The sequence below is a fragment of the Amblyomma maculatum genome, chromosome 3 (genome assembly GCF_055883805.1).
Source record: "Amblyomma maculatum isolate TAMU_Amacu chromosome 3, ASM5588380v1, whole genome shotgun sequence".
In the NCBI taxonomy this organism is placed as follows: Eukaryota; Metazoa; Arthropoda; class Arachnida; order Ixodida; family Ixodidae; genus Amblyomma; species Amblyomma maculatum.
In genome coordinates, this window is record NC_139346.1 from 135,059,690 (window position 1) to 135,083,406 (window position 23,717).

At 43.9% G+C, this 23,717-nt stretch overlaps 1 protein-coding gene across 1 annotated transcript; it reads right to left on the reverse strand.

Moving 5' to 3' along the window:
* Positions 1-21,087: 21,087 nt before the first annotated feature.
* Positions 21,088-23,202, reverse strand: LOC146196133 (neprilysin-11-like). Its single transcript, XM_084596927.1, has one exon. The coding sequence runs from the start codon at positions 23,200-23,202 to the stop codon at positions 21,088-21,090; it is 2,115 nt and encodes a 704-aa protein (XP_084453053.1).
* Between the last annotated feature and the right edge of the window lie 515 nt (positions 23,203-23,717).

Sequence of the window (23,717 nt, forward strand, 5' to 3'; positions counted from 1 at the left end):
GGTAGATGCTTCACTGTTGCAGTCCGCGGCTGAAGTGTGGAGCAGCTTGGCTGGGGCCGTCGCTTATATACCCGCTGCGCCCAAGAGGTGCAGTATTGAACACACAAGGAAAAGGCCGGATGTGTCACGTACAACAACGCGACACTGTGCCCGCCCGGACAAGTTGATCTTTTATTTGTTACGCAGTGACGGAAAAACGTGAGACTCGAACGGAAGATTTCTGCGACAGTTCTCCAGAGTTAGGTGTAGAGATGGGTCGGAAGTTACCCGAAATATCTTGCGGTACAGCTCTTACTGTTACGCGTCGCACCCTGGAATTCGCGCGTGCTTTGTTTGCTTCAAACGAAAAGCGAAGTTCGTGATGTCTGCCAACATCATGCCCAGATGACCAGTTTTTTACGATAACTTGCTCAGTAATAAAACCCCGGACTACTGTCTGCTGCTTGGATACACATTGAACTATACAAACTCTCACTATCAGATGTTCACCCATAGGCTTATCAACACTACCTTGTCAGCAAGCCGCTCCGGTTTGCCAGAAAGGCTGTGCCGTGAAAGCTTTCTGTGAAAGTTGTATGGCTCTCCTTTGAAGCAATACAGCTACAGCCGGCATATATTAATTTCTGCTTACTTCATTATTGCAACAAATAATTGTTATTGGACTCTATTATTGCGAAAGTATTGCTTCGCTATGTTCACAGATTTATGTCCGCGGAACGTGTCCGCAAAATCGTGTCCGCAGCAGTTGTGAGTAATTCAGAAGTGGTAGAGGGTAATGAGTGGTGTCAATCGATAGAGGGTGACGTAATGTTGTGTTCGAAAAAATAATTAGGCCAATAAGTTAATTAGGTAAATAAATAGAATAACTGGTTCACAGGAAAGGAAGCGCACAATATCTGTCACACTTGTTTTGTGGACACCTGAACCGCGCCGTTAGGGAAGGAAGGCGGGAGTGAAAGCGGAAAGAGAGAAAGGGGTGCCGTAGTGGATGTGAAGTCAAGGATGTGACGTCACGCAACCGAAAAGATTGGCGCGCAATTTGAAAGTGCCAAAGAACAAAATGGGTAAACAAGAAGTGAATTAAGCTACTAGAAGCAACCGGAAGCGCCCAACAGCAGCATCAGTGTTTTCGCATTACTCCGATGCAGATTCTTCAGTGCTCTTTATTTTCTTGCGGAAGTCGGTGCGAGCACGCGTTGAGCGATATACGCTACGACTCACCGACACTAGATGGCGATTCGGACCAAATTCAGAAATTTCAGAAGGTTCAGAAAAGAAAAGGAAATTTAACACTAGGATGAGCTACATAAACATGCAAGGAGGTAGAAAAAGAGCGAAATGGCTAGAGATAGAACAGCAGTTGAAGGCGACAAAATAGGTGTGTACGCTCTTTGTGAGACTCATCTCAGGGATCTAGAAGATCCGCCGTTTATAGAAGGCTACGTCTGGGAAGGGTGCAACAGAACGAGAATGGAAAAAAATGGTGGACGGGTAGACATTTTGGTACACCAGGGAACAAACTGGCAAAGAATTAAATCATCTTGTAAAGAACATATCTGGGTTTCAGGAACAATTGCCGGCATAAGGACATGGCTAGGGGTAGTTTATTTAGGAACAGGACATCAATGCAGGCAAGAAAACAGGGATCTTGTTGAATGTCTCAGTGACGATATAAGCCAGTTTGGAAACGGGGCCAATATTATTCTACTGGGGGACATGAACGGCCACATCGACGATCTGGGTGGATATACGGATTGTAACGGCAAGCTAATGCTAGATTTCTGTGAGCGACACGATCTAGTTATAGTAAATAGAGAAACAAAATGTGGAGGCCAAATCACGTGGGAATTCCGCAACAGGCAGACGACCATTGACAATTGTCTAATGTCGCAGGACATTTATAGCAAGGTCACAAAAATGGAAATAGAAGAAGGGGAGTGTAGTCTGGGAAGTGATCATAAACGTATTAGTCTGCAGATGGGGCCCTTGATGAAAAGAGAAATGGAACTTAGACAAAATGTAAACGCAAAATTAAATGACGATCAAATAGCGCAGATAGCAGCAGACATAGAGGAAGCAATAGAGAAAAGCCCCGTGGAAGACTGGGATTATGAACAGGTAGAACTACTCATAAGGAGGAAAATTCAGGAGTTTAAAGTAGCAAACCGCTGGAATGGAAAGAGGAAGCCACGGAGCTGGTGGAATAAAGAAATCAGGGAAGCTATTGAACAACGACGGGCTGCTTCAAGGGAACACCGAATGGCAAAGAAGCAAAGAAGACACAGCTATCTCAGGAGGAAATCGACCAAAAATGGGAATCATATCGAGAAAAGAGACTTCAAGTGCAGGCCCTCGTCCAAAGTAAAATAAGACAGTCCACCGATCGCTGGATGGCTGATATACACGAGCAAGAAAATTCTGGAACCATATAAGCTGGCTAGGGAAGAAGAATCAAAGAAAGCAGGATCGGATTCAAGATAACGAGGGAAATTGTTTAAAGGGAGATAACGCTGTGAACTACATTACATCAGTTATAGCCGAGTCATTTAAGAGCGACGATAGGGTAACCTCCGCAAATAAGGAAGCAACACAAGGTAGCAGAATACAAAGCAGCTTAGAACTGACCAATCTAAACTGGAAAAAGGCAGAAAAAAAAATTCCTAAAAACACATCTACAGGAATAGATGGAATTCCTATCAAGCTGATTAATGAACTCGGTCCAAAAAGTAAGGAAACGTTGTTAGAAGCTCTGGAAACAGTCATAACGAATAAGCAAATTCCGGACAGCTGGCGGCAGAGTAAAATGAATTTGATTTATAAAGGGAAAGGAGACAGGATGCACATAAAATCTTACAGGCCGATTACCATAACATCTGTTATGTACAGGTTAGCCATGCAGGCGGTGAAATTAAAGGTGCAAGCATGGGTTGAAAGTAACAAGATACTCGGAGAACTTCAGAAAGGCTTTAGAAATGGTAGGCGCTTAGATGATAGCCTGTTCGTGCTTACCCAATGCATCAAAATATCTAGAGTGGAAAATAGACCTTTGTATTTGGCCTTCCTCGACATAAACGGGGCGTACGACAACGTAAGCAGGAAACTCCTGTGGAACATATTAAAAGAAGAAGGTATCGGTTATGAGATAATAGAGTTCCTACAGGAAATATACCGGGATAACAAAGTAAAAATTACGTGGGAAGGGATAAGAAGTACGCAGGATGTTAAAGTATGCAAAGGATTAAGACAAGGCTGTCCTCTATCCCCGGTTCTGTTCATGCTTTATATGATAAACCTGGAGCGGAGGATACAAGACAGTAACCTAGGTTTTAACCTGTCATATAGATTAGGTGGAAAGGAGGTAGAGCAGCGCCTCCCCGGTTTGATGTATGCAGACGATATTATGCTGTTAGCTGAGAGTCTGGAAGAATTGCAAACTCTAGTTAAGTATTGCGGAGACGAAGGGGACGCTCTAGGCTTCAGTTTCAGCGCAGTTAATTCGGGTCTGGTGATTTTCAACTGCTCAACTGATCAGGGTCTTAAAATACAAGGCCTTGAAATACCTAGAATAGCAGAATATAAATATCTGGAGGTATGGGTAAACGAAGGATTGACATACATTGGAAAGCATGAGCAATCACTTAAGGCCAAAAAAGCATGCCTATGACGACAGAATGTTAGTCGTTGTTAACATTCTAATGTAAAAAAAAAGAACGAAAAACTAATGCTGACCATTGATGACAATAATGCACAAATAAAAATAATAAATACATGAGATACAAAAACTAATCCTCGAAGTTGTCATATAAGTGTGATCTTTCGGATATTTCATATGGAATGACAGAATGACAAAGTCTATCAGTGTTTTGAGGCGGGATATATGCTGACACTTGCTCATTTTGAAATACCACGAAAATACGAAGGCGGAGAGTCAAGAGAGAATTAACACATGAAATTCAAAGTACCTCAAAACACCCGATTTCTCGCCACGCGCCGAATTAAAATTTGAGGGTAGATACCTAATTGAGTCTACGTTCCACATCTGTAGGAATTGTTATGTGTGAGTTTTGCTTATGCGCCATAAAACCCCAATACAATACAATGTTATGTGTGAGTACGCAGTCAATCAATGTTTCAGGTAAAGAAATCGCGTTTTTAAAATATAACACTTCGAAGCGTCAATTTTTCTTTTAATCGTTGCCACAGCGTCTGTAGTGGCAAACCTTGCACAGATAGCTGGTCATTGTGCACCAAGAACAGTCGTGGACTTTGCGCTAGATTTGAATGCAGTTTTTGAAGGCGAGAAACGTACGACTAACTCCTGAAATCAATTCCAGCATTTTTCGAAATCAGAAATTCCTCTGCGTGCTCTTTTCAATTCGACAAAATAAACGCGATGAAGTTCTAACGACTGGATATTGGAGTATTCTGGCAGGCAGAAATATCTGCAACCGCATACTACTCACGTCAAACGATGCCATCGTATAGTGGCAGCGAGAAAAATAACGCGCATGCCAATATGAGCTTCTTACAAAAATTACACCGTACACTTTGTTACAACGCTTCTTCGAAAGGGCATCGTAACACATCGTAACATCGTACACGTCGTAACATCGTAACATCGGCCATCGTAACATCGTACACACACACATACATGTGCGTGCGTGCGCGCGCGCGCGCGCGCGCGTGTGTGTGTGTGTGTGTGTGTGTGTGTGTGTGTGTGTGTGTGTGTGTGTGTGTGTGTGTGTGTGTGTGTGTGTGTGTGTGTGTGTGTGTGTGTGTGTGTGTGTGTGTGTGTGTGTGTGTGTGTGTGTGTGTGTGTGTGTGTGTGTGTGTGTGTGTGTGTGTGTGTGTGTGTGTGTGTGTGTGTGTGTGTGTGTGTGTGTGTGTGTGTGTGCGTGCGTGCGTGCGTGCGTGCGTGCGTGCGTGCGTGCGCATGACAGAGAGAGAGAGAGAGCTGCGATACCCCAGGTTCCTGAAAACCGCCATTTAGCCCTGCGTCGTGCTTGGCTATATGCGCAGTTATTACGTAAAGCAGAATTTCTGTTCTACTTGTCGAACTTGTACAACTTGGGATAGACTGTTTTCGGAGGGAACATGGGCCTTGTCAACAGCGCTTTTCCGACTTTCCGCCCACGTTGAGGACACTTCATGCGCATGATGTGGAATAAGTCACTTCACTTCAAATCGAAACATGTGAGGCGTTTCCAGTCAACATTGCCAGATACTGAACAGCAGTATGCTGTGTATATCTTCTTCTACGCCTTGCCTTAGCTTTAAACTCCCAAGTTCTGCAGCTGAGTGCTTAGGGAACTCTGCTGCCGATCCCAAGGATGCGGCTTTGACCGCAGTAGCTGCGGCCGCTCTGCGATCAAGGCGAAACGCAAGGCGCTCGTTTACTTTTTTAAAGAGCCCCTATAGTTCCTAGTTTGCGATAGTTCCGGAGTCTTCTACTGCACCTTTTTCACAGCATGGGTAGTTTGGAGACGTTAAGCCATACAACGAAAGTAAATCAAATCTACATAATAAAGACAGTGTCAATCAAATGTCAAAGTCGTATCTCGTAGCTCAGCTCTGGCCATGATGAACACTCTAACATCGCATGGACTGCAGTTCTATTAGCTAAAAATGTCACACGATTTTTAATAGTTAACTGAAATATTTTCTTCGTTCTGCATTCATTTTTTTCATCACTTTTTATAATGATTTTAAGTGACATTACTTAGACGACTCGTTTTACGATGTACCGGCAGTCATCTGATTATCATCCTGTGCGTTAGGATTCTCATCGGCCAACATCGCTGGGAGCTTCATATTGACAGCTGCTCACTATTTAGAACAAATGCCACTACGAAGGGGGATATTTCTGAAGAACTGAGCACATATGAAATTATTGAAAGATCTACAACACGCAAAATCCCTGTGCTAGACTGGCCGGTGAACAACCATCAGGACTCACACAGAGGAAATACGAGGCACGGTGGGCAGAAGAATATACAACGTTAAAAAAGTGGCAAAAGATACCGTGAAGTTTCCTCTGTAGATGCAGCACCACACAGAACATACCGATATTTAAAAGGGTAGGCGCCAAAATTCTGAACACCAGCAAAAACCCAGAAAAATATTCTTGGGAGATATATCCTGAATAAATAGCTGAAGTTGATCAAAGAAATCTTTTGAAGATGTTTATTAACTCGTTCATGACTTTACTCTGCTCACCTTTCCGGTCTTGTCAGCTCCCGGTACCCAAACAACAATAAAAGAACAGGCCAACTCTTAAAGGAGCATTTTTATATATGCAGTGTCTCAATTTATGCAGATACCTTGCAAAAACAAAGAAGCCATCGCAGAAAAAACAACATGCACTCTGGAGCAGGTGTGTATGAAGAATATAACCTACTTATTATATTACAAAAGCTAAATCAATGCTATCTTAAAGCAAAATACACCAACAAGCCCAGACAGCATACAGTACACGATATTCGCGTCAGGCTACCGGTAGTAACACTGTTGAAATTTGAGCAAAAAAAAAAAAAGCGCTGCCCATTGGAAAACCACACGCGACATGGAAGGGAGCATTCATAATGCAATTTATGTAGCCTAAGAACCCTACAAGGATTTCTAATCATTGCCCACCCATCGTTCTTACAAGATGTTTGGAATTAACTGCAGAAATTACCGGCAAACGTCATTCTTGAAAGACGCAGAACAAAATGAACATGGATTGAGGGAAAGTATCAACGCAATAATCATATAATCATAGACTGACTTATTGAAAATATCTTTATTTAAAGAATAATCTTAGGTAACGTTTCTCCAGAGGACTTGTCTTCGTCCCGGCTGAGACAGTTTGTCGAAGCGTTGACTTATGCATTGAGGCTTGAAACTCTTGAACTTTGTTCATTTTGCTCGTTCCCTAGCGAGATAAATTGAAAAGTATGGCAATTATCAGACTAACATTTTTTTCTGGGGTTCCAGCGAACCTTGGGTATAGTTACGTAAGTATAGTTCTTAAAGAAAACATGCTGAAAAACTGATCAAGGCTGATTCGAATACACTATCCGGGAGGCGTTCTTTCATACCAAAACTGTCTTACTGTCTCCCTGAATCTGGATAGGGCGTACACCACCACTTGGAGGTCAGGCACACTTCTCTTCCTATAAGATTTGCAAGCATTAGCGGAAGAATGCTGAATTACTTGAGATCTTTATTTACAGAATCCAGCCAACGTTTAGGCGAGAGGACTTGTCCTCGTTCAAGTGAAGAGAAGTCTTGTCGAAATGTTGGCTAACAAACTGACGCTTCTCATTTATTCTTCTTCATTCTGAACAGCTCATTTCTACTAAGCTTTCAAGAAATTTGGACCAGTGAACCGGAGTACATTGCGGCTGCATATTAGGTTTTCCACTTCTTGTACAAAAAATGACGAGTAGAACAAACCAATTTTATGTATTACGTTTGACAAAAAAGAACTCACAATTTTTCCTCACAAAAATTACCTAAAAAGAAACTTTCTCGAACCCTTTTTGTCCTAAAGGCATTTTCCCGAAAATTCCTGAAATCTGATAGGGCTTATATCCTTGGCACATTTACCTGCACTTTGGTAAGCTTCACATTATACTACGGGTGCAGGGTATATAGTTCATTGAGAGCACATCACTTAATTAGATTGTACCCCGTAGATAACTTTAGTCAGCATCTATTATCTCGGGCGTGGAGAAAACCCTCGATGTTTCTAAAAACAAATGTTAAAGGAAATGAGCTTCCACTGTAGGATATTATAGCGGCATTTATGTTTGCCCATGTCCTAGTTATCCGCTATCTGCTGAAACGTATCTGCTATCACACTAACAAGAAAGTTATCACAAAGTGTACTTACAGAACATTCTTCAGGCATAAATCTCAGTCCATTCGAACGCTTCCCTTCCGGTTTGAAAGCAAACATCGAGAGTGAGGATATTGCCCACAGGCACGATTCACTGCCGCCATGGTACAGCCCTTCCGTTGTGTTTAATTAACCTGGCATTGACGCACATTTGTAATAAAAAAGATAGCGCGAACGCTTACAATACTTCGCTATAAAAGAACAATTGGTAATTTACAGATACATTTCTACATACGCCTCGAGAATGCAAAATCACATCGGCTACCGTTTCCCTGGCTACCGTTAGTTAATGGATGCGGACGTCTGTCGCAGCGAAAACCGACCACGCGCTGAAAGACGAAATGCAGCAAAAATTATTCACCTCTAATGCATTATCTGGCAAAACGGTCTCCACTGCAAACCTGTTTCCGGGTGATAAATTGAAGTGCGTCCTTGCGCGGCAATCTAAAGCGCTTGAATGTCAAGGTATCGACCGAACAGCACTGCGTCGAGTAAATCGGATATCGAAAGCAGACGCTCTACGATAAATGTACTTGATCGTGAGACCATAAACGCAGATTTTTGTACTTATGCTCTCCTTCCGCCGCTTTCTGAACTATTCTTCTGCACGCGTAGTTTATTCCAGTAAAACACAGCTGATGAGAGCAAGAAATATTTACAGCAGTTATACGTCTTACAGCTAGTTAGGTGCATTCTCATTATTATTTAGCAACCAGTGACGGAATGGCCACTGACAGTACGCATGTTTTGTTATGCGCACAAACGATCATGATAAAATCATCACAAAACCATAGGTTTTGATGTCTTCGACATTGTGCTTAGCAGTGAAGATCAGTGTTCCTAAGCAGTTAGGTATGCCTAAAGGTCAGGGATATTTTGAGTATGGAAATGTAAATTTTGAGGATGTTCTAGTCTGCTTATCGAATATTTCATGCGCAGACTCCAAATAAAGTCAGAAATTCCGAATAGCTGATGGAAACTTAAACGATGGATTTATGCGCATGATCTTGTGCAGGAGGGGAGGTATCACATAACCCTATAAGAAAACTAGGGGGATTCTTAGGCTCTGCCTTTAAGGCTATGGCGAGGCAGCGTCAATGTCTCCCGTCTGCCACTCCCCTTCTGGGTCCTCGTCCGCGTATAGGACTTTGCTAGCGGCTTAATCACCAATGCCTTAATCCATGCATATATGCAATTTTACTCACACTTGTTAAGGCAGGGTCATAAGCCGCGTCATTATATAGAAGACAACCTGGCATAGATATAAAGCCCGCCATAAGAAAACTATACGAACGCGCCTGCGTTGCCTATAAATATCGTGCATAAAAAGAAACGTCCAGAGGTCCAGGAGGGTTCGATTCCTATCTTGCCCTGCCATCTTGAAGGGGAAGCCCGAGTTTGAAGTTCTTGCCACGATTTTTAAATCGTGGCAAAAAGAATGAGCAGGCACACCTGGTAGCCGTCCCAGCGTTTCTTTTTAGAGATGGAGCAAAACATAAGAGGAAAGGACGGAACTGAGACGCGACGGACGGCGTCACGTGGAACCGGCTAATCGCAGTCGCTCCGCAGCACTTGCCGTAAAGGTGTACCTCGTCTACGAGATCATCCGGACACGTAGCGAGGATGTTATCCACATTTCCTTAACCAGCGTCCTAGTGGCGTGGAAACATGATAAGCGCTCTGACGTGCCTCTCTGAAAAGTTACATCGCTTCTTAAATGACCAGGAAGTCAGGAGGCGCGGATAGAAAAGCAAAGTCTTTCTTTTAGAACAACGTGCTAAACAAAGCCACAGGGACACCACCCTATGGGATGGGACTTTTTCCTTGCAAGGCACATCTCCCACAACGCGCAAAGCATCTATTCTCGTTGCACGCGTTAACCAGGTAACCAGAGCCCTGTTGAGACAAAACCAAAGCGCACTTGACTGATATCAGTTAGGAAAAGCACCGTCGTAACAAACAAGCTTGTGAGTGTCGCAAACGCTAGGTGTTGACCTCGATGATTGTGCCTTTCTCTGACCTTACGGGGCGCTCGTCTATCGAAGCATAACTGGCCCAAGAAAGCGGGAAGCATCCAAATCTAGAGGACTTTGCAGTGAGGTGATTCGAAGGGATAGCTCCGCTACCGTCTATCATCGAACCCTCAAGATAGCGTTTGGCAATGCGTTTCCCCCTGTTGGAAAAAGACATCCCCTTGACAGCAGGAAGTAATTCTGCTGCATTTATTCAAAGAAATGTTATAGACAAATTGGCTTGGGAAACGTGACTTCATTCATGAAACTACCTGAGCACGCGACTCCTAGCGAATCCTCCCAGTCACCCCTGTCCTGAAGTTCGAGCGACGCCTCCAGCATATATAGTTGACATAGCAATTGTGACGCCAGCCGTTGTCGAGCCACCGAAGCAACGAGAGGGACGACGGCAGGCACAACAGAAACTCCTGTGACAGTTCTCCACACCCCCTGTCACCTATAGCACGCCATGCTTGTACGGCATCACAGACCTTCATATGGCGCCAGATTTCCCCTTCTTTTCTCTTGAAATTGGAATGCAACGACTACAGTACCTCCAACAGTACTGTATCCGATGAAATAAAGGCGCAAATTTAGCACTTTGACAAACTCTGCCGGTCTCACAGTTCTAAACTACCAAGTAAAACCAATCAGCAGAGTCTACTGATGCTAACATATGGCCAAACGAAAAGATGAACTAAAGAGAAAAACATGAGAGGTGGAATATGGTCATCATATTCATCAGCTTGAAAATACCCACTGCAGGGCGAAGACCTCTCCCATATTTTTCAATTAACCCGGCTCTGTGCTAGCTGCATCCACTTGACCCCTGCCAACTTCTTAACCTCATCCGCCCACCTAACTTTCTTGCACCCCCTGCTACGTTACCCTTCCCTTGAAATCCAGTTTGTTACCCTAAGCGACCATCGGTTATCCTCTCACATGTCCTGCCCATGCCCATTTCTTCTTGATTTCCACTAGAATGTCAGTAACGAGTTATTTATCTGACCCAATCTGAACGTTTCCTATCTCTTAATGTTACCCCTATAATTTTTCGTTCCATAGCCCTCTGCGTTGTCCTCAACTTAAGTAGAACCCTCTTGGTTAGCCTCCACGTTTCAGCCCCATAGGTGAGTACAGGTAAGATGCAATTGTTGTATACTTTCCTCTTCAGCGGTACCGGTAAGCTGCTAGTCATAATCTGCGAGTGTTTGCCAAATGCGCTCTATCCCAATCTTATTCTTCTTGTTATTTCCTTTTCATGGTCCGGATTTGCGGTTACTATTTATCCTAAGTAGACATATTTGCCGACTGCTTCCAGTGCGTCCCTACCTAACGTAAACTGCTGTTCCTTCCCAAGGCTGTTAAACATTACCTTAGTCTTCTGCATATTGATTTTTAAGCCTACCTTTCTACTTTTCCTGTCTACGTCATCAATCATTATTTTCAGTTCATCCCCCGAGTTGCTTAGCAAGGCAGTGTCATCAGCAAATCGCAGATTACTGAGGTATTCTCCATCTACTCTTATCCCTAACTGCTCCCATTCCAAGTCTCTGAATACTTCCTCTAAGCAAGCTGTGAATAGTACTGGTGAGATCGTGTCTTATTGCCTAACACCTTTCTTTATGGGAATGTTGTTACTTTCTTTATGCAGAACTATGGTTGCTGTGCAACCATTATATATATCTTCCAGCACTTTCACGTATGGCTCGTCTATCCCCTGATTTCGCAATGCCTGCATCACCTCCGAGGTTTTTACTGAGTCAAATGCTTTTCCTTATCAATGAATGCTATGTATAAGGGCTGGTTATGTTCCGAACATATTTCTATCACCTGGTTGATGGTATAGATATGATCGATAGTAAAGTATCGTTTCCGAAACCCTGCTTGATCCTTTGCTTGATTGCAGTCTAAGGTTGTCCTGATTTTATTAGCAAATACCTTAGTAAATACCTTATACGTAACAGGCAGTAAGCTGATTGGTCTGTAATTATTAAGGTCCTTAGCGTCCCCTTTTTTATGAATGAGGATAATGTTTGCATTCTTCCATGGTTCCGGTACCGTCGATGACACCAGGCACTGCGTGGTGGCCGGTTTTTCTAGCACGATACCCCCCCCCCCCCCCCCACCCTCCCGTCCTTCAACAAATCTGTAGTTACCTGATCCTCTACAGCTGATTTCCCCCTTTTCATAGTTTCTAATGCTTTCTTGACCTCGTCCTTTGTCACTGGTGGAACGTCTGACTGTTTTTCCCTACCGTCAATCTCATTACGGTCCTGACTACTTTGGCTACTGTATAGATCAGTATAGAACTCCTCGGCTACTTTGACTATCTTGTCTATATTCGTGATGACGTTGCCCGCCTTGTCCCTTAGCGCATACATCTGACTTTTGCCTATGCTTAATTTCTTCTTCGCCGCTTTAAGGCTTCCCCCCCCCCCCCCTCTTTACAGCTTGCTCAATTTTCTCTATGTTATACTTCCTTATATCGGCCGCTTTGCCTTTATTGATTAGCTTTGATATCTCTGCCAATTCTATCTGGTCGGTTGGACTGGAAGCTTTCATACTCTTTAATCAAATCTTCCGTCTCCTTAGACCGCTTACCGGTACCCTCTCTAACAATCCTACCGCCTACTTCTACAGCGCACTCCGTAATGATATCTCTGAAATTATTGTGTATTGCTTCTAGGGTAATGTCGCCATCCTCGGTTATAGAGCTGAATATCTATTCTGTAGCGAGATCCTGAACTCTTCTGTCTTCCCTCTCACCGCTAATTAGTTGATGGACTTCTTTCTTGCTGATCTGTGGCGTTCTTTCTTCACATTTAGGCTAATTCGGGACCTCACCACACTGTGGACAGTGCACCGTACTTTCCCGATTACCTCTACATCTTGCAAAATGGCGGGGGTTGACTACAGTATGAAGTCAATTTTATTTTTAGTCGCCCCGTTAGGACTTTTCCGTGTCCATTTCCGTTTCTTCCGTTTGCTGAATAAGGTATTCATGATTCGTAAGTTATTGCGCTCTGCAAACTCAACTAGTAACTCCCCCCTGCTATTCCTAGAATCAATGCCATAGTCACCTGCTGCCTGGTCTCCTGCCTGCTTTTTCCCTACCTTGGCGTTGAAGTCGCCCATTAGTACAGTATACTGCACTTTCACTTTTCACATTGCCGATTCTACATCTTCGTAGAAGCTTTCAACTGCCTGGTCATCATAACTACATGTAGGTGCATAGGCCTTTACAACTTTCAGTTTATACCTCCTATTAAGCCCAATAACGATGCCTGCCACCCTGTCATTAATATTAGAGAATTCATCTATATCACCCGCTATATACTTACTGATAAGGAAACCTACTCCTAGTTCTCGCCTCTCCTGTAAACCTCGATAACACAGTACATGCCCATCATTCAGTACAGTATATTCCTCATTCGGCCTCCCAACATCACTAGTTCCTTCTAGTGAGGTTAGTTCCTTCTTCTAGTTCCTCTAACAGCACTGCTTAACTAGCTTCACTAGCTAGGGTTCTAGCGTTAAACGTTGCCAGGGTCAGTTTCCAATGGCGGCCTATCCAGCGGAGCCAGGAATTCTTAGCACCCTCTGCTGAGTCAAAGGTCTGACCGCCGCCGTGGTCAGTTGTTCCGCAGCCGCTGGTGACTGAGGGCCGTGGTTTTATAGGACTAATCATGGGAGGTTGCAGCCATTTACAGCACCAGGGTGGCCAACTCCTGTTCTGGTAAAGGAGTGCGTTGCCGGAGGTGTTCACCGGCATCAGGTCACACATAAAACCTGTTTTATGCAATTCCATCGACACGCGGATTTTTCTTTCTTTTTTTTTTTTTTTTGTCCGGTGGAGAATTGCGCAGCGGAGAATTGGAAAGCTGCCGTGGTGGCGTAGCGGTATAACATCCGCCTCGCATGCAAGAAGACCGGGGTTCGAATCACGGTGCCGCGCAATTCTCGACTGGAATATGGCATTAGCTGCTGAAACACCAGAAGAATGGTCTGCGAGGCTTGAGGCCAACCGCAATCGAAACAGTTGTAAACCGCAGCTTGCACCGTTTTCGCACAACCATTGGTTTGACCATGCTTAAAGCTGGCAACCTTTCTGGTAGCGATATATTCTTACAAACAAAAAAGCCAGAGGAGAGGAAAACAATGCATATAGAATAGATCATTAACACTATAAAATTGTATTATATACAAGTGTAACTAATAACGCATGGTTGTGAAAAAGAACATCCGCGCATGAATACATGGCTACGTGTTGACACTTCACATTTATAAACAAATCGCTCGGTTTTTGTGACAAGCTGACCGCCCTCTAAGAACGATTCCTTCAATATTTTCGTCTCTTCGTTAGGGCTAGAGCATTTCTTAATGAATAAATCCGGCATCAGAGAGCTGAAGTCAGTAGTACCTTGCTTCTCAGAATTTACCAATAATATTCTGAGTAGAAATGTAAGTATTTCTTCTTTTTTCTTTGGTGATAGTTTGTTATAAAAGTAGTTTTATTCTAGCGGTAATCGCGCTGAACATGAAGACTCAGTCCGTATCTGAGTAATTAATTACTCATCATCATCATCATCATCAGTCTACCTATACCGACAGCAGGGAGAATACCTCTCTTCCATTTTCTTTTACTTAACTCGGTTTATTTCTATTTGCATCCACTTCACACCTGCAAACCTTTTATCATCCACCCATCTAACTTTCTACCACCCCCTGCTACCCTTTCCTTCCCTTGGAATCCAGTTGGTTACTCTTAGAGACAATCGGTTATCCTCCCTTCGCATTACATGTCCTACCGATAGCCATTTCTTCTCGATTTTCACTAGAATATCAACAACTCGAGTTATTTCTCTGACCCACCCTGCACGCTAGATATCTCTTAACGTGTACCGCTACCATTTTTCATTCCATAGCCCTCTGCGCTGTCCTCAAGTTAAGTAGAACCCTCTTTGTTAGCCTCCACGTTCCAGCCCCATAGCTGAATACAGGTAAGATGTAGCTGTTATACACTATAACCAGCGAGTGCTTGATAAATGAGCTCCTGTATAGTTATTTCTATTTCGTAGCTCGAAAATTTATTACTAGTATTCCATAAAACTTAAAGCGGGGAGCAAAACTGTCGGACAGCTCTTAGTTACAGATAGCAAGTTCCTTCTTTATTTTCTTTGCATTCGGAGTAGAAAACCTTAATCTGTTTTCGTCGCGCATAGTCACACAAGTGAGCGATAGGTAAGGGGTGACTTTATTAGCGAGAAATATACCGATTGATATAGAGTAACATGAGAGTTTTGCTCTATTTTAAACATCCAAGTCGTGAGAAAGATCAGATCAAGTGTGTCTAGGCACGCATTCCACATGAGATTTTCCTCACAATGTATTTTCCAAGAACCTGGCAACTGAAAGCCGCTTTGCACCTGCGCCTTGAAATTCGAAACATGGAACGTAATATATTTTCGACATTTATTCGTAGTGACAGTTTACTTATAAACTTCGGGGTTAAAATCAATACGCACATGTTATCCTCTCTGAGTAGTGTATACGAAATCCGTGTCTCAAAATAACCCGTTAATGTCATCCGCACATTAAAACAAATTTGCATCACGCGGTATATTTGCTATACAACAGGGTATATAGCTCGTTCAGTCGAAAATATCACTGTTTCTATCTCCATAGCATAGTCTTGAGAAAACCATATCGGAAAAAAATATTCACGTGATTTCGTGTAAAAATTTTGACGCAGTCTTTCTTTACACAGCCTTCAGCGTCCCATTTCGTGTCCATCTGCTAGTAACATTACAGGCTACTTTGTGAGAGGTATTCGAACCGACAACATATGCACCTCTTATTGTTTGTCGTTAATTGAAATTGCAAATGTCCACCGAAAAAGTCACATACTACGTCTTACTTTCCCTCAAAAGGTCAAACCAAATAAGGACTTTGCCAAACACTTTGCCAAACTCTGTGGCAGACTCTCGTTGTTAAAAATTCTAGGGTGTTCATTCTTCCTCAAGACGAATGAAAGTCACGTGATAGAGAGCGGTGCTTCGAGTTGATGCCCATAATATATACCCATTGGAAGCTACGGCGTGAAGAAGAAAAAATGGAAGGGGTTGTCCTAAGGCTGCTGCGCGGCCAATACCGTCCTTTTGCAGAGAGCGCGCCGAAAGGAAACGTGCAATGGATGCGAGGTAGCGCGTGCACGTACGCGGCTCTTATCGCTACGCGAAGGTATGCGCAGACGCTCGAGCGTCCCAGTATATCGTGTGCTGCAGAGAAGATATGCGTTCCGTTCTTCCTCCAAGAGTATATTCGAAAAAGGCAAGGCATTCGAGCGTTCTTTTTTCAAAAGGTTGCGTCGGTGCCTAGGTGAAGAGGAAGCACTTTTAATCTCGACACGATCTGCAGAATTAGCAACACACCTCGACTATATCGGCGTAAATAATCTCTCTCTTGTTCATATACTTGTAAGGAACTGCATTCGTATCTAACGTGGCAATGTATGTTATGCAGCTTGACGCTCACAGGCACCCGAAGAAGATATTTGAAACGATTACTGTGTGGGATTCAAGTTTTGTGATATACGGACGTAATGAAAATAATTTAAATAAGTGCAAAGAACAGGAGCTTGTCGATCAAGCATTTTAGTTACAACATTTTCATGAATGTCACAAAAATTTTGAGGTTGGTACTGAGTTCCATCAATTAGAAAGGATTCTTAGACCACTTAATATATTCTGTGTGTACGTCGTTAGTCATACGTGCATGTTAACCATCAGTCTTCAAGTATATTTAGTTACTATCGCCATGTAAGTCATTCAGAACTTCATTGCCTCACCGAGATAAAAGGAAACAATGTTCACTTTCCTCACCACTGTGTTGTCAATAACATGCCCTCGTCAATGCGTTTTTTTTTTTCAGATACAACTTACATGTGTTGCCTTTCCTACCGTATTTATCTCTTATGTGTTTATATTATTAACACGAAGACCTCACGTGAATATATTTTAATGTGTTTGACTGATGAAAACTTCAGATGAATGAGGGCGACTCGTCAGGCCTTTGACTCTTTTGCTAATTCATTTGGACTGAAAAAAAAAATTAAAGATCAATGCAGAATCTGTATTGGAGCAATGCGAAAGCACGGATGCTGCTGTTTGTTGCTTCTAGTTCCTTGATTCACATATTGGTTACCCATTTTAGTCTTTGGTACTTTCAAACTGCGCTCCAATCCCTTCCTATGCCCTTTTTTTGCCTCGACTTAGGTTGCGTGACGTCACATCCTTGACGTCACCTTAATTGACTGATTAATTTACTATTTTAGTATTTGATACATTGAAATGCGGCGCCAAGCCATTGGCTAATGAGACCATTTTCGCCTTTACTTTTACATATTTTGCCTCAAATGAATTCCCTAATTAACTTATTGGCCTATTTATTTTTTCGGACACACGTCACCCTCTATCGATGGACACCACTCATTAACCTCTACCATTTCTCAATTGCTCACAACTGCTGCGAACATAATTTTGCTTAGGCGGTCTGCGGTCAGTAATCTAAGAACATAGCGAAGTAATGTTTTCGCACTTATTATTTGAAAATGAGAAACACAACTTCAAATCTGGGACCCTTCATCTTTCGTCCGATGCACTTTTGAAAGATGCATTTATTTTAGTAGGACAACTAGTGCCTATAGAGTCGAGCACACTTATAACGAATATAGATGGGCCAAACACAGCAATACAAGATATTCAGATAAAATTCATATTGTTTGCCTGAGTTAACCACTTGCCGCCCCATGGCAAGAGCCGCACGTCCGTTCGGCATCGCCACCTTATGCGTTGCTATTGCCTTCGGGCAGAGACCAGACCAGCGAACTGTTCACCTGCGAGGAACATAATCAGAAGCTCGCAAATTCGTACCAGCGCGCTTCTTTGCTTGCCGGCCACTATGGAGCCTGGGAATATTTTGCAGGTGCGGGTCATAATGTCGACATGAAGAACCCTCTAACTAAAAAAAAACGCGTGAAATACGAGTTCATCGCCGACAGCCAGAAATTTGACGAAGACAACGACTTGCATGCCGAACTACCAGTGAGCTTCCAGCAAGGCAAAATCTGAGAGCCTCTCCTCGTTCGACGTGTCCGAGTTATGCAAACACAGTTATTCCTTGTGCCTGAGGCGCAGTTCCATCGAAGTAATGCATATTTATGCTAGGACCGCTCTAGATCGTTCGTAATATGCGAGCCTTAGGTTAACAGCGGCCGTTTTTAATGGACTCTATATATTGGACATCTTAGCATCAATGGAATCAGACACTGTACAATTCTGGTTCAAGAAGAAGTAGTTTCGGACTTGGCGATAAATTGCCTCGTTCTGAAAATTCAGTTTAGAAAGCCAGTTTTCTTTTAACACTACCGGAAATTGTTCGATTCCACTGTTCTATTTTTCAGGGCTTGCTAAAGTGCTGGGTGAGCAACGGGATTTCATTTTTCGCGCACACCGCATTATTTTGGCTCTTTATTTTTTAAATGTTGACACTGAGCTCCATAAATGTTTTACCTGAGATTCACGACTAACTTAACACAACATTACGCCGTAATAGCGACCAAGTTAGCGCTGAAAAGCAGTCCGTGAAAAGCCGCCTTCACATTCATAAGTGTTTGTTTCATGCCAGTAGCATATTCTCAAAACGCGACTTAAACGACCAAGAAAGTCACCAGAAAATTGTTGAAATTACATGGAGACAAAATTTTACGGGAGCTGGGTAGAGTGTAAAAATGAAGAGGTATGGAAACGCACAATTACGCTTCGGTTTTATCGACACGACGTGGCACCATTATATGGCTCCCGACTTCAGGCTCCCCTTGCAATTCTTAGTTTGCATACATGCACCTTGATACCCACTTAATCACAAATCTCACAATTTGTGCCTCTATATCTCACAAGCAGGTGTCAGCGCGCACTAGTGAGCTACCTAATTAGGTGAAGGAACTCCCGGCATAAGTATAATCCGTCCATCAATCAGACAGTCGGTTGGTCTATCGGTCAGTCAGTCTTTATTTTAACGTGAAGAGGAACAACCACGTGGAATTGGTACTGCCGCACAAATAAGAATAAAAAATACAAAGAACTTTAAATGCAAGGATGAAAGGCAAAAGAAGAACAAAACAACATAAAAAGTGGGATTCAGATTCAAAGTTGTCTCGCAGACAACGAAAACGATAAGGGACATGTCCTGCAGAACACATCACCATAAACAGTCAACAGAGAAAAAGAACCAATAACCTTAGTTCACTATAATACAGGAATATACAGGCAATAATCAACCCTGCAAAGTACCAACGAGTGCATAGTCTTTAATATACGAGCTAGAAATAGTCTTTTAAAATGACAGCAGTCGTGCTTGAGTTAATTCTTCTCGTGAAATGCGCTTTATGAGTTCAATAAAAATTTAGCCCATGGCTGCCGAAGAACCACTGGTGGTTGAAAGCACGTGGTTCGCCTGAACAACCCTCGTCCAACATTCAGCAGACAGTGCTGTTAACTCGTGCATCACTATGCCATCTATAGTCAGATAACCAAACCTGTATTGTGACCCATAATATTATTCGCACGCTAAGAGAATCACACATTTATAGATAGCAGCACGCATACTTAATAGAGCGAGAAACGACCTGCTCAATCTTCAGTTCAGTAGCCTGCCTGGTTGACTACCCTCAATTATCACGTTGACTGACAATAATGCGCGCCAAATAGCTGCAGTACTGCCTATAGTAAATGGGAAATGCAAGTAGAGATGTACATCGCACACCAACATAACGTACGTGATACAGCGTGCCAATCAAAGAAATGAAGGACACGTCCACGAAAACACGCATTCAGCGCCCGCAGCGTGCAATATACAATCTGCCTGACCACTGGCTGAAAGATGACTTCTGTCGTCGAGATTAGGGGCGCACCCGCAGTCTGCATACAAGGTCTCAATAAAGTTTCTCATTTGTAACATTACATCAGTTCTGCTGGGAAAAACATTGTGGAGGTTTCGCTCCCTGTACCATTTTATCGTTCCCCACATCATCGAGTCACGGGACAGCATTTCCTCAAAAGATAAAAAAAAGGACTATTTTTGCTTACGCCAAATCGTTCTTTTTATTGCGTAAGCAATTTAAGTTACACAATTCCAATACATGCTTGGATAGAGGAAAAAGAATGCTTCATTTCCAGGAACACTGGCTGCTTTTTATGTAAGAAACCGAGAAAAAAAATAGCATGCATTCCTAGACTGCTGGCACCCCACCTTTAAAATTATATTTGAATTAAAGTGATTTTTTTTATTTCCGGAATAAAAATTGAGATTTCTTTCTCAGTGACACAGGCAGTCTGTTTTTGCACGCGTTCCGAAATAATATCACTATCCGATTGCTACACTCCGGCAACGACGTTCAGGGTTGCTGATTCTGTTCTCATACACACTCTCTTCTCGCTATGTAAGGCAGCTGAGCGTCTGCACTCTATCGTTTGCAGTTCAGAAATACACATCTGAGCTGAGCATCACGGACTGTGCGTCTACCTCACTGAAACCATATGTTTTCAGTAACACACCAGCATGACCAATTTCATATATATAGTGACTCACTAAAATACAGTTATCAACACACAACAATTCCGGTTGAAAACACGTCTGTTTGCAGTGCATAGTTTTATTAAGAGCAATAAAGACGAGAGTCACTGCGAGAGTCATGAAAACTGCGAACTACGAAATTAGCGAGGATGCTTTAAGGAAAGCGAAAACATGTCCGTGGAGCTGAGACGGCGTGTCGGCAGTTCACCCATATATCTGAAAAGGTTAACAATTTTCTTAGTAGCTGCGCATTACAACTTTAATTTCTTTATAAACTAAGATTATTATTGTTTACAGCCCATATAATTGCACGTGGGGACCTTTATATCAAACGTCCACCTTAGGAGCCCCAAAAATAAACAGCGAAAGATGTGCGGACTCGCCTACAAGTTAAGACAATCGCGTTTCCGACGGGCGACATTCAACAAAAGATGCATATAAAGCAGTCAGTCACCCGCAGTCAATTTGAGTGCGTAAAATGTTCGAATAGTTTGTGTTGGCAAAATGTACATCACGGTGCAAGTGCAGCAGTTAAGCTACAGCCGAAGTTCCTGGAGGTCAGAGGTAGCGACATTTTTTCCCCGGATTCATCGGCGAGCCAGGTGGGCATGAAAACGCGTTAGAGAAGGGCTTGAAGTTGCGCACCATGTTGTTACATTGCTCCGACTGCTGCCGACCATCAGCGCCCCGTTCGCACATGCCGTGACAGGCGGTGAGGAAGAACACCTGTTCAGGACTGTATTGCTCCATGCCTTTTAGACGCAGGTCCTCGGCGTCATTGCGGAACTGCTGGTATGCCGCGTAAGCGATCTCAAGGGCAGGCAGATAAGGGAACGCCGTTCGCGGGTCGACAGCTTCAGGGCACACGATCAGGTCCCAGAAGTTGACGGTGCGGTTCAGCGACTGTCTTTTGTTCGCATGAAGGGCCATCGTGTGCAGGCTCCTGACAACCTGTTCCGCGTACAGGAATCCAAGACCTCCGTAGAGGATGGAGCTGGGAACTTGTGGGTAGAAAAAGGGCGGATACAGAGCCGCCTTGGCGACAGTGATCACCTTAGAAAACGGGTTGTATGCGGCCATGCCGCGAGAGTCAAGCTTATACAGAGTCTCTCCAGCGGCGTACTCTAAGGTTCCGAGTGAGCGCTGCAGCTGCTCTCGGCTGGAGCGCCAGTGCCCGAAGAAGCCTTCCGTGTTGTTATACTCCTCCCCGTAGAGACGCAGAAGGCTTTCGTCGCTTTGGTGTCGCTCGTCGGGCCATACAATCGTGCGCGTCTCGGCTAACATGCTCGACAGGCTGTCCCTGGTTCGGCTGTCGATACGCTGTACAAAATAGAGACCACCCAACGCCGAGTTGTGTACATTGTTGAGCAGTGTCAACACTGCAATTTCCTCGGCAGCGGTAAGGCCGCTGAGATTGATACTCGCGATGAGAACGCGGTAGCTTTCGGATATTAAAAGCCCACACGAGAGTGTGTACAACTGGCTTCCCTTTTTGTCGAGGTTGATATCGTGGCCAATTTCCTTGCTGGTATGGAGGGCCAGAATCTGCGTGAGCCACCATGCTGTGTGGAAGGTTACATCACGAGCCGAGTAAGATCTCAGCAATTGGTTGATCGAAGTAATGATAACGTCGTTGCTTTCGAAGGCTACACCACGCTTGGTAATTGGTGGCTTGAAGTTATAAAATGACTGTAGCACATCTACCCATTGATCAGCGGAGAAACGTCCTCCAAAGGACGGCAAGTTTTCATCTACAGTCTCGGTCGCGGTGTAGCCAATCGCGTAGGCGTGGGTCAGGTTACCGAATACGTAACCTTGCATAGCCCAGCTGTTAGCCAAGAACGAGCGATACAGCGGGGACGTCACGTTATTTCTGTCGTATACATTTTGCAAGAACATGCTTACGTACGTTATGTAGAAGCCTTCAGTGTAACTCAAAACGACGTCGTGTATTCTTTTCCACATCACGCCCAGGGCACAAGGCCTCATCGAAATCGACCGGTTCGTGTTCTTCAGATCTGATGTTGGGGTTGAAAGGTATACGTCGAACCAAAGAGGCAGCGACCACTTGATAGCAAGCTGGAGCAATATGCGTAAAGGTACAAAGTAATCGTCCAGTCGTCCAATGTTTGCGTCAGAATTCTCCACCAGCCAGGGGAAGAACTCCTGCGTCATAAACCCAACAAGCGAACTAACGGCTTCGGCGTCGTGGCCACGTGTCAGATCTTTGCAATCCGCAGCCATATCAGCAACTCTGCTTAGCACAGTATACTTGGGGTCGCTGTATGTCCCTGGCATAGAGAGACTATAAAGCCAGGCGGTGATTCTTTCTGCATGCACGCTGTCTGCCACCAGAGGCTGTGTGTTGTTCCAACTGCCGCACACGAACCTGCTAAAGTCGTCGCACGGATCCTGGCCCGGTGGGTGTCGGTCAACGCCGATGATAATGCGGTGCATCTCGCACTCTGGTGAACTGCACACGTCTGAGCTGTGGGGCTTTTCGCCGTAGCTTGAAAGGATGGTTCGGACGACAATAGCCCCGATGACAGCAGTGGCGATGACTATCGCCACGGTAGCGATTAGAGAGGAACTCCTCGTGACAGCTGACTGCTGCTCCTTGCTCCGGTATGGTGATTCATGGGTCAGCGTCCCTGCCTCGGCCTGCGGATGCATTGTGAGCGTGATATTAACACACCTACAACCTATACTCCCTCGATGGCCCGTCGGGTAAACACAGCAAGTGTACACACTGAAAAATGGTCGCTTTATTTTGCAGCACATGACTGAGGAACTGTGTTACCTGTGTTGCTAACAAAACTAATTGACGCCTTCGGGTACAGGGGATCAGAAAGCAATGATTCCGTGGAGTATGTAGTCTGAAATGATGAGCTAAGATTTTCGAGCGTGTCGGCTTTACATTTATTGCTCGTGACAATTGTTCAAATTTGTAAAGTTATTGCAGTTCAGATTCGTCCTTAGCCAATGGTGGATTTCATGTTAAAAATTTAGGAATCGTCTATTGAAAAACTTTCCAGTACAGCCAATTCGGACTATAGCTCAGTTCTCGCTTTCTGGAAATGAAGCTGCCTAGATTTTCGCCAGAGGACTCGCTATCCGGGCAATAAGGGAGCCGTAGAGGGGGGGGGGGGGGGGGGGGAGCTACCAGTTAGGTGGTTAGGTGAATAATA